The sequence below is a fragment of the Andrena cerasifolii genome, chromosome 2 (assembly GCF_050908995.1).
Source record: "Andrena cerasifolii isolate SP2316 chromosome 2, iyAndCera1_principal, whole genome shotgun sequence".
NCBI lineage: Eukaryota > Metazoa > Arthropoda > Insecta > Hymenoptera > Andrenidae > Andrena > Andrena cerasifolii.
This window is the reverse complement of record NC_135119.1, coordinates 25409286-25423216: the sequence shown is the minus strand read 5'-3', so window position 1 is coordinate 25423216 and position 13931 is coordinate 25409286. Positions and strand designations below refer to the sequence as shown.

Genomic DNA, 13931 nt, shown 5'->3' with positions numbered 1-13931 from the left:
ACGTGCGATTCGGAAACGGGATTGGGGATTACCTCGATCCGAAGTCTGACTCGACGTCGCTTTTTGCTGAAGCGATTATTTTCATTTACTCGAGACTCGAAAGTTTAAATGCATTAGTGAAAGGAATTTGATTCGTTTTAGGTTTGGGGAGATTCCAATAGCGTAGCGATTCACAATTCAATTTTCCCACGGAACCATTCCAAACCCACCGGAATTTCGCGAAACCCCGAATCTCAATTAGTTTTTCTTTTAATAATATAAAAAATTAGGTAATTTTTTATAAGATAATTTTTCTCGAAAGCCTAAACTTCGTATCGCGGAGCACCAGGTGGGAACCGCTGCGACAGCGTGTAATTGCGACAGGCTGATCGTAAATCACTGCACGTAGTTAGCATAGTTAGTGGTCACAGTGTTCGAGATAGATACGGTTGTTTGACGTTTCGTGGCTCTGTGGGGAAGTCGATAGGGTAGGGTGTAGGTCTTATTGTGTTGCGCGGGCTTAAGGAAACCGAGGATCGGGTAGAAGTCGAAAATTGCTGCGACTTGCGTCAGAGGAGTTTAGATAAGAGGCTAGGGAAAGTGTGCGTGCACTGAATACATTTTTCTGCGTATCAGTGATTGATTGCATTGACTGCACGGTCGAACGATTGAAGGTTTCCAAAGGGACGACACCGTGCACTGTAATTCTAACCTCTAATCACATACGGGTGTAGCTTAAAGTTTGCGCGAAGCGTATGCGAAGCGTTAATTCGTTGCTGCTGAAGCTTGACGTATGCGTATAAACTGTACTTTCTTGCGAGTGTGTTCCCTTTTTTTGCCCCACCGCGAAGCAATTAAATGTCACCCTGCTCGCTGCTAGACGGACCTTAAGAAACGTGACTCGTATCGACACTTTTCTGCGGACTGCCCGATTAGTTGAATCTTTGTTACGAAAGAAGCTCGCGGGTTATCTAGCTTGCACGAAATGCAATTACTATCAGAAATGTTTTTCCTCCGACTTTCGTCGTGGAAATATCACGTGATTCCGCGCGAGGGGTTATGAAAGGAACGACGGAGTAAACCACGCGCCCAACGGCTCGGTAAAGTTGATCTTGAAGATGTCGACCGCGATGACATTGAGGCGTTTCGAGATCGCACCAAATTCTTTTTTTGCCATACGTTATTAGTGGAACACGCTGTCCGGCTGCGCGAATACTCTGCGTTAGATCGCCGGGCGAAATATGTATTGCAAAAAAACGTGTGCCCAAGTCGACGCCGAATTTTCCTGCAACGCTGTTAAATTCCCGGTTTTCGGAAGAAATCGCAATGACGCGAAAAAGGTGCACTCTTTGATATTTACGAGTCGAATAATAATAATTATAATAAGTCTTTATTACAATCCCCAGATTCAGGAAATGTGGTTTCCATTATAGGTTTCAATGAAATAAGTACTCATACACTTAAATCTAAGATCGTTAGCTTGAACTAACCTAAAAAAAAAACATTTTCTATTTCATTGTACTAATCAAACTACGTATCGTCTGTTCAAGGATACTTTTACCGTTACAAATGAAACGCTCTGTGGAAACCCTTTTTCCAATAGGTAAATTTAACGATCGATTAAGCACTAAATATCGATCGCAAATAGATCTAATCTTAATGTGCAGATGGACCGTCAGTTACAGTTCTCCATTCCTGCGAGCCAGAAACCGAGGAGGCTCTTACACTGGCGACGCCAATGCAGCCGTTTATTTATAGTACGCCACGATGTCTCGACATCGGAGTGTAAACACGTCAGTAGTACCATGATCTTCATTTTATTTTACGATGTATCGTTCCCTTTTTTTTCCATTTATTCCGTTTCCACAGCGGGAAGAACATGGCTCTTTATCGTAACCGCAATCCGCGGAGACTCCTCTAGATTACTAATGGCCGATTCAGAGAACCATAATCCCGTCGAGCTTTATTTTGTATCGCTCCCCCTATTACACACCTGGCGTCTCCGGATTGGCAAAAAACCGGCCTTCGTTTTCCACGAAACGAATCGATGCTTGGAAAAAGAGAAGAAGGGGGGGCACGGGGTTAGAAAAAAGTTTTGTTTTGATCACAACACTGGGAGCCGTCGCGTATTCTCTTGCCGCTGCTCGAGCGGAAGAGGCCGCGTATTCGACGGAGTCCCATGGGCACGAAATCGATGATCGCGCGTCCGCGTTCCATTTCGTCGCGTTCCTTTTCGTTGACGGGGCGATCGAAAAATTCCTGGGTAGCTTTCGAACTTGTTTTCCCGCCCGCGATTCCGTGTTTTTTTTTTCCGGACAGACCCACGATCAACCGCTGCATCATCTCTGCCCTCGTAAAAATTGAAATAACAGAATTTTCTCGGCCGCGTTCACAGGTACGATCGCCAAGGACGCTGGGCCGGCCTTGCCGCTCGCTCCGGCCGCCGGGGGAATTCAAATCTGCCGCCAAATTTCCGGCGCATATCCTCGTCCGATAATTCTGAAACCACGTCCTTGTCGGTTACAGCGTTCTCGCTTCCTGCGGCACGAGATGGAAAAAGGAACGATTACGATGTTCATTCATCTCTGACCATCTTTGACCACATCGCCTTGGATTATGGTCGTTCTGTATCGTGGTTTTATATACTCCCATGACTCTTGGTAGGTATTATGTATAAGAACTGGAAAGAGCTGCCGTTACTTCGCATCGTATTATTTCGCGGAGCTCGGTAAAATTTAATTTAACCATACACACAATTCCCAGCGACTGTGTTAGTAGTACCTTAAGCTACAATTGTTTACTGCAATTATTGCTTACGCAATTTAATTTACACCGTGTCGCGCAGCTGAATCTGATACACCGTTTCATGAGAGGATCATTAAAGATTGTAATGCAGCGCGTCGAAGCGCTGCACTACCGCGGGGCTGTAAACACGGACAATTATAAATGTCGCGCTGCACGTGACAGTGTTTAATCGCCGCCTCTTTAATTTTCATTCCCTTATCCGCATACAATCAAAAAATTACTTTCTCGTAGTGCAGCACATAATTGACTCGCGAGTAAACTATAACCTATGCAAATATTGTGACGCGCGCAGCCGGGTCACCGCGAGCATTTCGAGCATCAATGGTGAATTCTTTAATCGCGTCGGCACCGCGACCCTGGGGACTTTATCAAAACCGCCGGCTGTAATAAATGTCGCGTTGCATGCGACAGTGTTTAATCGCCGGCATAGAGATCGCTGCTTCCATAATTTCCATCCCCTCGTCCGCATAAAATCGGAAAATTACTTCGCGAAGTTCATAGAAAATTTCCTGGCACACCTAACCTAGTCATTCGAGCGTCTATGGTAAATTAACATGGGACTTCATCGAACTCCGCTGGCTATAAGGAACTGGATGCTTCAATATTCCAGGAATAATTCTTCATTCAGTTTTCTCGTCTCGTTCATTGTATTCATTATACTCTAAGAATACAAAATTCGTCATTAGCTTGAGCTAAAGATAGGAAGCTCGAGGTAAAATTAAGCTACTCGATCCACAAGCACAATTAAGCAATTTCCATCATAATACGCTAAAAGGAATACACACGGAGCGTATACATATTAATGCTCGGATCGGCACACGCATGCCAATTTGTGGGAGTTCGAAGAATTGAGAATGCAAATGTCGATCAGTGGCGACGGAGAATTAATTTCGTGCGAATTACTTCGAAGCCCCGTGACTAATTATCCTTGAGGGACAAATCGAGTGTTTTAGATAAAGACAAATTGATATTTTACAGCTACCGATCAGGCGGTGTCAAACGATGCGTCGACCTACATAGAACGGAGCACGTAGTGCGCGGAAGTATTAGGTATCGCGCAGGGGAACGAGACCTCTGAGCGATGCGCAGGACGACATCTTCAGGCGATGCGCACGATCCCGAAAACAGACGTCAACAAATCCCCCGGCTGTTCCCTGGAGCGTGCTTACGCAGAAAGGATGAAAGGGGCAACGAAGATTAAGAGCGAAGCGCGGCGCCGTTTTCCCCGACCAGGTTTTCGCGACAGAGTTTTTGTCGCCTGCAGCGTAGTATCTCCGAACCTGCGCGTAATCGAATACGTTTCGAGGCGGTTAAAGGTCACTACGGTCTGTCAAACAGGTTCGGAAATTTTATTTTTAACTCGGACACCAAAATCGAGAGTTACTGACGGAAATCATCAATCTTATGCCTGATCCTTCGGCGAGAGGACCGCCGTGTGTGTACTCGATAAAAGAAACCCGGTCGAAAAAGGGTTCGCGATAAAGCGGTGGCTCGCCAGGGAGTTGTTGACGATAGTGGTGGCTCGCCAGGAAAATGTCGACGAACTGGTTACGAGGCTGTCCGCGCGCTTGTCCTACGAGGCATTGCGTTTCGGCCGCGCGATGACGGTACGTTTCGTCAGCGATTTAGCCTTTGTGATCGATAAAACGAGCAAAACCAGTTCAGGCGGGGAACGCGCTTACGTCTGAGGAAAATCACATCTGCAAATAACAGATAGGTGCGTGCGCAAGAGATCACGTGGACGCGGGCACTATGAATCATTTACAACGTCTGTTTCGCAACGCGCCGGTCGAACGGACCGTAGGCTCCGTTTCCAAGAACGCCACGGCGTTATCCTCGGGATGTTCCGCTCATTATCGTCCCCGTATTCCGCGCACGTACTCGCAACTGCCCTCGAGCGTAGATCGATATCCAGATCGATCTGCGCTCGGCTCCAAATTCAAATTTAACAATCGCGAGCATCCCGAGTGTCTCCGTGGTCCTCGGAGATACTACCTCTTATCCTCTTCCTGCCGCCCGTAATCTGCCGGTGGTTATCTTATCGGCTAAGAAGAGTTAATATTTGGGCAAGGGGGGCTCGATGCGTTCAACTATTTTTAGACGGCAGAAAACTTCTCATCAATCCGAAAGCGCTGTTCGCAATTTGTAATATGTGCCAATTTGCTTCTTTACTTTGTGCGCGTCCATATTATATAAGCCTGTCTAGGTAATCGTTTCCAAGGAACGGGACAGGATTTCCATAAATAGCTGAATTTCTCTTCTCTTTTTCCACGAAGGAAAACTGCGAGGCGGGAATTCGTCGCTGGCTCTTTCTACATCTGCAATTAATTATATGCAATTCCAGGCGTTATGTACGAGAACCTGCCTAAATGATTCGAGAAACAGGCGGCGCGTCACCGCCGCGGATCAGGCGAGGATAAGAGATAACACCTGTGGCTGCATTCTCCTATAAATCTTTTTTTAACGAACGTAGAATGAAATATTTATGAATGCTCCTAAGTGGCTGATGGCGCGAAGCCAATCGTACAAGCTTATCGTAGAAATTTCATGATATCTGTCTTGAAGAATATGGCGAGGAGAATATTCAGCAAAAATGTTGGCCAAGCACTTAACAGCGAAACGTTAAGTACCAGCGCATACGTTACCTGTTCTGCGAGCTGTTAATTGTAAAAGGAAATGCAATTGCGCGGGTGTCTCGTTTAAAGGAATTCAACGAGACTTTGTATGCACGCATGAATCATGCGGTGAAAAAATGATATATTTCACAAACGTATTCTTCATTCATTGACTACATGCATTTTCATCGTTATCGTGACACTGATAAATCGAGTATCAAAGAGATAAATATATAAGTCAATCCAAATATTGTCGTACAGTCCGATTGTAAAATGTGGTCGTGTCAACATGATTTGAACCGGTCGTACTCGTTAAAGTTTATATAAAAATTCGTTAAATATCCGCGTCGCTATTTTTTACTATCGTCTGACGCCATTTGCGACGCCAGATTGGCGAATTTCGCCATGTAATCTACGCTGTTCTCTCCCATTAGGCACTGCATTTGCGACACCACCTGAAACATTACGTTTAGATATCGATCTAAAGCCGGGAATCCACCTGAAAGCTAAGCTATGCTAAATTTAAAAAAATTAGCTTCAATATATCCTTACGGAACAGCTTCTATCGAAAGGTAAGCTAAGCTGTGCTATGTTTTTTATGTTTTATAGCAAACCCAAACATAGCATAGCTTAGCTTAGTGCTGAATCATAGTATTTTATAATTGTACGCTTGATACTTACGTCGGAAGATGGACGACTATCTTCTACTAAATGGTCTCCAGTTTGACTTCGCAGGTAGATTTTCATAGGAGATTCAAGCTGCCCCAAGAAGCTGCTCAATGAGAAATCTGCTACCTGCGATTCAATTCTTGCATTAGTAAAGATTTCGTTTTAAAATTGCCGATTGTAGAATTAGGAAATTACCTCGCTGTTCAGCCACTGGTGTTCTCCTTCTTTGAGAATCTGGGTCGCGCTAGTTATAATCGAATTCGTGGGTTTGGAATCGCGTGCCACTTCCAGTTCATCCAAGAAGATCTTGTCCCGTGGTTCGTTCATCGACGGTGGTTTCTCGTTCTGCTGGTCGTTGTTAGTCAGGGGAGAATCGTGAGCTTTCTCTGTCTCCTCAGAATTAGTTGCTGCATCCTCCGGTGGATTGCTCGATGGAGAAATTATTGGCAACACCCTTTGCACGATCAGACTCTTTTGTCTCACAGTTCTGCCTCGCTTACAAAAGCGTGTCTTGAACTTCTGCGTTTTGTAAAATAGCATCATTAATAAATGCACCCCGCGGCTGAATGTAGCGACTTACATCTAACTGCGTTTTGAAAGCGTCCGGTGTACCAATCTTATGATACGTCTGTGGAACAAGCGGTCTTCTAAAGGACTCCTTCGTTGATGGCATGCGAGATGAGATTACAGTTTCGCTACTCCCAGAAGTGTTACTGTACACCTAAATATCAATTGGAGTTAGTACAGAGTGTCTTATACACTGTAATGTGTTACGTTGATCTGTCTTCTCACTTTACTTGTGCCGTAACTGTGCTTCGCTATGGATAACAGCTTTTGCAATGTCAGGCACATATGATCATCGCGTAGGGTGCTTGACGTAGGTTCCCCAGTGTGCTGCTCTTGTGGATGCCAGTCCCACCAATACTCCAGGGTAATTTTAGACTGACGGCCGAACTGGAAAACTTAGAGAATTAGAAATGACGCGTTGCTAATGACTGTTTTGAGTTTTAGAGAGTTTCCACTTCGCACAGCCTCGACTAACAAGGAGAGGTTCCCAGGTGTCCGCCTCCGATTGCTTTGGTTTTTGGACATGTTTTAGGGGGCCGAAAAATAAGATATACGTGTTTTTTTTTATTTCGACTCGTTTTCATATTTAGGGGTGATTTCATATTTTTCGGCCCTCTAAAACATATCCAAAAACCAAAGTATTCTGGTTGATGACCCGAAAATCTTATAACTTTGATGCCTGGTTTCACCCCCTAAATATGAAAACGGGCGACTATAAAAAAAACACATATATCTTATTTTTCGGTCCAAAAACCAAAGCAATCGGAGGCGGACACCTGGGAACCTCTCCTTGTAAGATGTGTACCATTAAAAAGAGATCTCCCACAGTGATGGTATTCGCTTCTTCGACATTCCACCCTCTACGAATCCTTTCGATCGTTTCTCTCCCTGGAAACCTATTACGCTCCGTTTGCTGTTGCTGCTGCTGCTGCTCCGACGTTGACTTTTCTAAAGTGGCGATGCTGGACGGTTTCTCTGAAACGTTACTGCCTGACTCCACTACGTCCACATCGCTATTGTTGTCTGGTAGCGCACAGTTGTCCTCTGATTGATTCGCACACTTTTTATCCAACTTCTTCTTGATCCCTTTCTTCCCGACACCTTTCAAGTACTGCCCCGATCCTAACAAGCCCATTCTAGAACTTTTCAGTCCCAGACGTTCCTCGTAGCAATTTAAGCTGACGCTATTACTAGTCAGGTACTCTCCTAGATTCACCATCGGCAGAGCAATCTTGCATGCTTCTGGTGGCGCCACTCGTAACAACCGAGTGCCTTTCATTTCGTTGGCAGCCGTATTTTCTACATTAGAAGGCTACAATATGCGTATAGGACTTTCCTTTAGACTCTGTTAACGTTGGCGATGTACTTCGAAGCAAGGATACTGTATTATATTTCGCAGACCTCCACCTTTGTTGTAGAAATATTAATAAGCTAGACAAGCGCCTTTGCACAGGTAGCACAGTGCGCACCCTCGGGTTCATCGAGGACGCTTGTACCTGCCACCATGCCATGTTGTTGCGCGGTCTCAACTCGATCGTTACTCGAGGTGGTAGTTTGATTTCTTCCTGCCAATCTGAATAAAGATAGGAACTTTAGAATCTTATAAAGATAGAATACTTTAAGGAGTCATTTCGGTAATCACGCCGCAAAATTCGGCAACATTCAGGTTTTTTTCTCAGTGAATACAATGAATAACAATGTCAATTTTTTTTCATTTATTAAGCTACATATAATGTATATGGAACAATTGTTTAAATACACTTTCAATTGTGTTTTTTCAATGTTATCTGGAGTTCAAAATCGCGCCTTTGAAAAGACGGCGGGAGTGATTTCAGCTCACAGACTCATCGGAAACAAAAAAACCAAGCTGATTCTTAATCATTATGAGTACCGCTATCGCAGGTGCCAGAATTATCCACGTCAGTAAAAATTTAACAAAATTGCGCGCATTCAAACTTCAACTAAGAATGGAAAATTTTGAAACTTGAAGTTTGAATGCGCGCAATTTTGTAAAATTTTGACTTACGTGGCTAATTCTGGTACCTGCGATAGCGGTACTCATAATGATTAAGAATCAGCTAGGTTTCTTTCTTTCAGATGAGTCTGTGAGCTTAAATCACTCCCGCCAGGGAGGTGTTTCTTTTCAAAGGCGCGATTTTGAACTCCAAATAACATTGAAAAAAAGACAATTAAAAGTGTATTTAAAAAATTGTTCTGTATACATTACAAGTAGCTTAATAAATGAAAAAAAAGTTTGACATTGTTATTCATTGTATTCACTGAGAAAAAATGCCTGAATGTTGCCGAATTTTGTGGCGTGATTACCAGAATGACCCCGTAACTATCGCATATACCTTCTAGTTGATTCAGTTTCCTCAACGCTCTGCATATAGGTGTTTTAATCCTCATAGTTTTCCCTCTAAGTCTGACTTGGGTCGATCCCCAGTAAACCAGCTCGTTTAACTTCAAATGAGCTTTCTCATGCAACCGGGGCAATTTTCGTCTGAGCTCGCCATAATTGATTAGGCCGTACAACTCTTGGGAAGTCTTCTTTACATCTGCGACACAAACCTTTCCCTGGTCACCGGCTATGAAAGCAGCTCGCAAACTTTTCGCGAACTATTACCTTCTGAAAATTTCAAGTGCTTCGAGATCTTCAGCCACGTCCTGTAATAAAAATGCCTGATCTGCTCTTTGTTCTTTATCATAACGTCTGGCAAGCCTTTCTTCTTTCCCTGACATAAGAAGTAGCTTTGCAGAGCGTCGAAATCCTTCCCGTATTCGTTCAAAGCCTTAAAGAAGGTGTTCTTATCTTCCATGGACCACAATTCGCAAGATCTTTTTAAAGACTTCACTTTCACCTCTGCGCTGGCCTCCTCGTCCTTGGAGTCTGCGCTTAACTTAAATTAATTTGGTTACCTTACAACAAACGTGAACGCGACCAGAATACAAACCTTTCTTCTCGGAGGTGTTACTGTCAGTCACATCTAGTTTCACTTTTTTAGTACCCCGAACAACGCGAGCTTGAGTATTCTTGGAATCCGCGGGCACCTTCGTGTCCGTGCAGCTTTGTGCAGCTTGGGCTGGCACAGGTGTTTCATCTTTCTTGGCTACTGCAGCAGCTCCCTGAGCTTCGCACTCGTCGCCTTTTGCGTTACTCTCCATCCCGATGCTCCGACGAAAGTTTACAACAGTGAATGGTCTGAAATCTTCATGTGTTCTCAGCCTTGCGAATTGTTGAAGCAAGTGGCGCTTTCGTAGACATTTTCAATAGCGACGCTGTACGCGCTTTTGTTGCAATTTGCAGATGGTGGGAATATTTCTGGCCAAAGTGAACGGCGTCTTATCGTAGCAGTATTAACAATTCAGTTTTTACAAACAAGCACAAAAACAGTACGTGTCAGACGAGGCTGATGATCCTCTATGCAGTGATCGGAACAACGTGTATCGTCGCTGATTGGTTGCCGCGACTTGGAGCAAAAGCGGAAGTAGACAGAGAAAGAAACTGTAAAAAAGAAAGAGACAGAAATGCTAATAGAAAGAGACAGAAATACTAATAGAATGAGACAGAAATACTGACAGAAAGAGAGAGAGAAATACTGATAAAAAGAGATAGATATGGTTTAGGTTATGTTATTTCCGGTTTCGCTCCAAAGTGGCCGCGGTTATACCGATCACTCCATAGAGGATCACTAGACGAGGCGTGAATTAATCGCCCCCTTCAGTCGTGCTTCATTCGATGCGCTGTAAACAAAGGGGAGGGGGTATACGTCAATTTTCTTTAAATCTTTTCTGCGGTTTTATCGAGAATTTCGAAGAAAAGTGAATACGGTTCTATTGTTTGAAGTAGTGCTTTGAAAGAGTTACATAATTCAATGGAGGTGGTGTAGGATTGAGGTTAGAATAGAAGCGTAAACTCGGTAAACTCCGTTCCACCGTGGAACTTCCACGGACCACGAGAGAACGGACTTGCCTGCCGATTGCTGCCGATCTGTTTTCGTAGGCTTACCGCTGTTTGGCGAACTTCGACGCACTTGAGCGTTAGTGACGGAAACGGTGCAACAGAAGTTTTGATGAGGCAGCCACTTTCTCGTATTTTATCTTTTTCTATTTTTCGCATCTTTTAGTATTATTTGTGTTAGCATTCTGTGCCATTTTATTATTAGTATTTTGTATTTACGCATTATTTGTTCGTGTTATTAGTATTTACATTAGTATAGTTGCGGTATTAGTTCTCATTGTTTACTTTTTTAATTGTTCGTTGTTTCATTGTATTTCATCTTGGATTTCTCAAATATTCTATTGTGTTATCAAAATGAATGGAGCACCCGGTTCGTCTAATGCTAATGCATGTTTTGGAAAGAATCCCAAAGGAAAGGTAAGCCAATTTTTCATTTCGTAAGGGGTTAGGTTACCCTCAAAATTTTCGGAAATTGGTTTTTAGGATTTTGCATATTCCGCTAACTACATCTTTTCTACGTATTTTAAGCGCAACCGGGCTCCGAAATTTTAAAAAATGAAGGAATTACAGTAAAAAATGTACAAGCCTGCACATGAGATCGGATAACGATGTGCAACTTTAAACGCGATTTCCCGGAAACTACGTTTTCCAAAACGGTGAACATAAAATCTTGAAATTTGAATGAAAATTTACAGGGAGTTGCAGGAAACTATTCCCCTCCATGTATTGGGAGCATATTTTCAATATAAATTCTTAAAAAAAAGATAAATATTTTTCCTACAAAAAAAAATGAAAAATCAGAAACATCAACATAAAAATTGTATTAATTTGTTTAACAAAATTTTGCTTCCTGCACAAGATGGATACTGTCTTACAGATTATAAAAATTCCTTTACTTTGTGTTTTAGGTAATTCACCTGTCCGGAATCGTGTTCACCATCAAACGGTGCATCACGTACACGCTCTCACATTTATATTTATAACTTTTTTTCCTAGAAATATATTTAAAAATTTCTTTTTGCGCATTAAAGTCAACGAAATGACGCTTAAAAAGTAAAACAAAAAATATCTCTATATTCATTTATTACTTCAGAATGTGCGTTTGAAGAAGGGCCTGATTTTGGGCTGTTGAGGGTAACCTACCCTTTTAAACTGTTATTTATTATATGAATGTATACAGATCATTTTGATCCAATTTCAGAGTTTTATTCTTCTGTTATAATATTGTTTTACAGCATGTTACAACTGGCCAGAAGAAGATGATTATTCACGCATACATGGTGAAGAAAAAAAAGAAGCCAGATATCAAATACAAGGCGCTCATTGCAGAAGTGGCCGAAGAGACTGGAATAGGCAAAGGCACTATTACCAGAACAATCGCGTTGTACAAGAAGAGCGGAAGGGTTTCTTCCCCGAACAGGACGAGGAAGAAGCCGTCAATCTTTGACACCACCAACGAGAGCACGAAGAACGCGATAAGGCAAAAAGTGTACGACTTCTGGCACCGCCGAGAAGTTCCAACGTTGGTGAAAATACTAACGGCGATCAATGACGACCCAAAAATGCCGAACTACAGCCGTTCCACTTTGCACCGAATACTGAAAAATTTAAATTTCAAGTATAAAGTGCAGAGAAGGCATAACGTGCTATCCGAACAAAGGGATATCGTTGTCTGGCGAAGAAATTATTTACGTCAGATACAGGAATACAGAGAGGAAGGCAGAAAGATATACTATTTATTAGACGAGACGTGGGTAAACACCACCGAGTGCTGTAAAAAGGCATGGCAGGATACGTGCAAGACACCCGCAAATAAGGCGAAGATCAGGCAGCTGCCCCCGGGTATCCCTCAACCCATGGCCAAAGGGAAACGTCTAACTGTGCTTCACATAGGGTCGACGGATGGATTCGTACCTGGCGGGTTCTTCTGCTTTGAGTCAAAGATGAAGAGCGGCGATCATCACGACGCAACGAGCAGCAAGAAGTTCTTCAAATGGTTTGAAAATATCTTACCGCAGTTGGAAGAGAATTGCGTGATTGTCGTGGACAATGCGCCGTTCCATTCTGTTAAAGTCGAGGATTGTCCGACGTCAAAGTGGGCGAAAGAGAGTATTATAGGCTGGCTGCGGTCGAAAGGTGCAACGGTACCGGATGATAGTTTAAAAATAGAACTGATGGAAACTGTCAAGAATTTAAGGCCGCAATACTCGAAATATTTAATTGACGAGTACGCAGAACAGCAGAATAGAAGGGTGCTGCGATTGCCGCCGCACCACTGTGACTACAACCCTATCGAATTGGTGTGGTCGGCGGTAAAGAATTTTGTACAAAAGATTTATACTACCTACAAGCTATCCGATGCAAAAGATTTGTTAATAGCTGGAGTAAATAATGTCACACCGGACAATTGGAAGAATTACATTGAGCACACGAAGTCGGTGGAGAGGAAGTTTTGGGCAATCGACGAGATAGTAGACGAATTGGAGGATGCAGCGATTGAGGAACAATGTGGAAAAGCAGAAAATCAGTTGACGGATAATGAGTCTGAGGGAATGAGTGAGAGTGTGAGTGAGGGGGAGAGTAATTAAGTGGAAGAAGGAGGGAGAGAGAGAGAGAGATATTGTAAAATATTTATTACAAAGAGTATAAGACTTAAATATAATATTTTCTAAGAAAAATTAATTTCTTGTTCTTTATTTTTTACCGAGCGGCTCTCTTATTTAATTGTAGGCCAAATTTTGTGAGTATACCTCCGAAAAGCAACTGTGTAACAGAGCCAGCAACTTTGGAAAAAAAGTGGAAAGAGCTGAGGAATAGCCGATGGCATCTTAAAACAGGATTAACATTTTTTTTTTATTATTTGAATTTTTTCTTTTTATCAGAGCAGATGAGTTAAATGTCTTTAATAAATACCAAATCTTAATTTTTCATCACTGAAAAAATATTATATCGTAGGGCCTCGCAGCCCAGTGTTAAGGAGGTAGTACTTTCTTTGCCCGAAAATTAAGCATTCTTTATGAATTTTTTTCTGTATGAAAATGAAAAGCTAGAAAGATGCGGTTTGTTGCAACTGAGAGATCACTGTTTGAAAGTATTAAAAGAATTTTTATTTAAAACAAAGCAACTGGAGCGGAGCTGGAGTAAGTATTTTGATGTCAGAGCGGAGCAGGAGTGGAACAAATAAAAAATTGGTCTGCTCCAGTCCTCTGCTTTTACATACAATTTGGAAAAGGAAGGAGTAAGTAGTGGAAGAAAGGCCGTCGCGCATTTTGGCGAAGCCCGGCGATACGAAAAGAAAAGTTTATGAAAAATTGATTCTAATGGAGCCGCGCACA

At 42.7% G+C, this 13931-nt stretch overlaps 3 protein-coding genes across 7 annotated transcripts; 2 read left to right on the top strand and 1 right to left on the bottom strand.

Annotated features, from left to right (window-relative positions):
* Positions 1 to 1178: 1178 nt before the first annotated feature.
* Positions 1179 to 7023, top strand: LOC143378780 (uncharacterized). 5 transcript variants are annotated; one of them, XM_076830752.1, is made up of 4 exons: positions 1204 to 1319; positions 1530 to 1582; positions 1647 to 1772; positions 2506 to 7023. In XM_076830752.1, the coding sequence occupies exons 1-3, from the start codon at positions 1306 to 1308 to the stop codon at positions 1766 to 1768; spliced, it is 189 nt and encodes a 62-aa protein (XP_076686867.1). In that variant the 5' UTR covers positions 1204 to 1305; the 3' UTR covers positions 1769 to 1772; positions 2506 to 7023. The 5 variants fall into 5 exon arrangements, 2 of the variants coding, with proteins under 2 accessions (XP_076686867.1, XP_076686866.1); XM_076830751.1 differs by having other exon boundaries at positions 2375 to 7023; XR_013088354.1 differs by lacking the exon at positions 1530 to 1582 and having other exon boundaries at positions 1179 to 1319; positions 2375 to 7023.
* On the bottom strand, positions 5504 to 9800 carry Crm (cramped chromatin regulator). The gene is made up of 10 exons (XM_076830691.1): positions 9590 to 9800; positions 9262 to 9525; positions 8990 to 9193; positions 8018 to 8208; positions 7441 to 7947; positions 6861 to 7022; positions 6649 to 6789; positions 6264 to 6587; positions 6081 to 6194; positions 5504 to 5854 (listed from the first exon to the last, which is right to left on the bottom strand). The coding sequence occupies exons 1-10, from the start codon at positions 9798 to 9800 to the stop codon at positions 5750 to 5752; spliced, it is 2223 nt and encodes a 740-aa protein (XP_076686806.1). The 3' UTR covers positions 5504 to 5749.
* A 105-nt stretch (positions 9801 to 9905) lies between these two features.
* Positions 9906 to 13278, top strand: LOC143378755 (uncharacterized). The gene is made up of 4 exons (XM_076830703.1): positions 9906 to 10044; positions 10337 to 10457; positions 10526 to 11013; positions 11832 to 13278. The coding sequence occupies exons 3-4, from the start codon at positions 10951 to 10953 to the stop codon at positions 13182 to 13184; spliced, it is 1416 nt and encodes a 471-aa protein (XP_076686818.1). The 5' UTR covers positions 9906 to 10044; positions 10337 to 10457; positions 10526 to 10950; the 3' UTR covers positions 13185 to 13278.
* Positions 13279 to 13931: the final 653 nt, after the last annotated feature.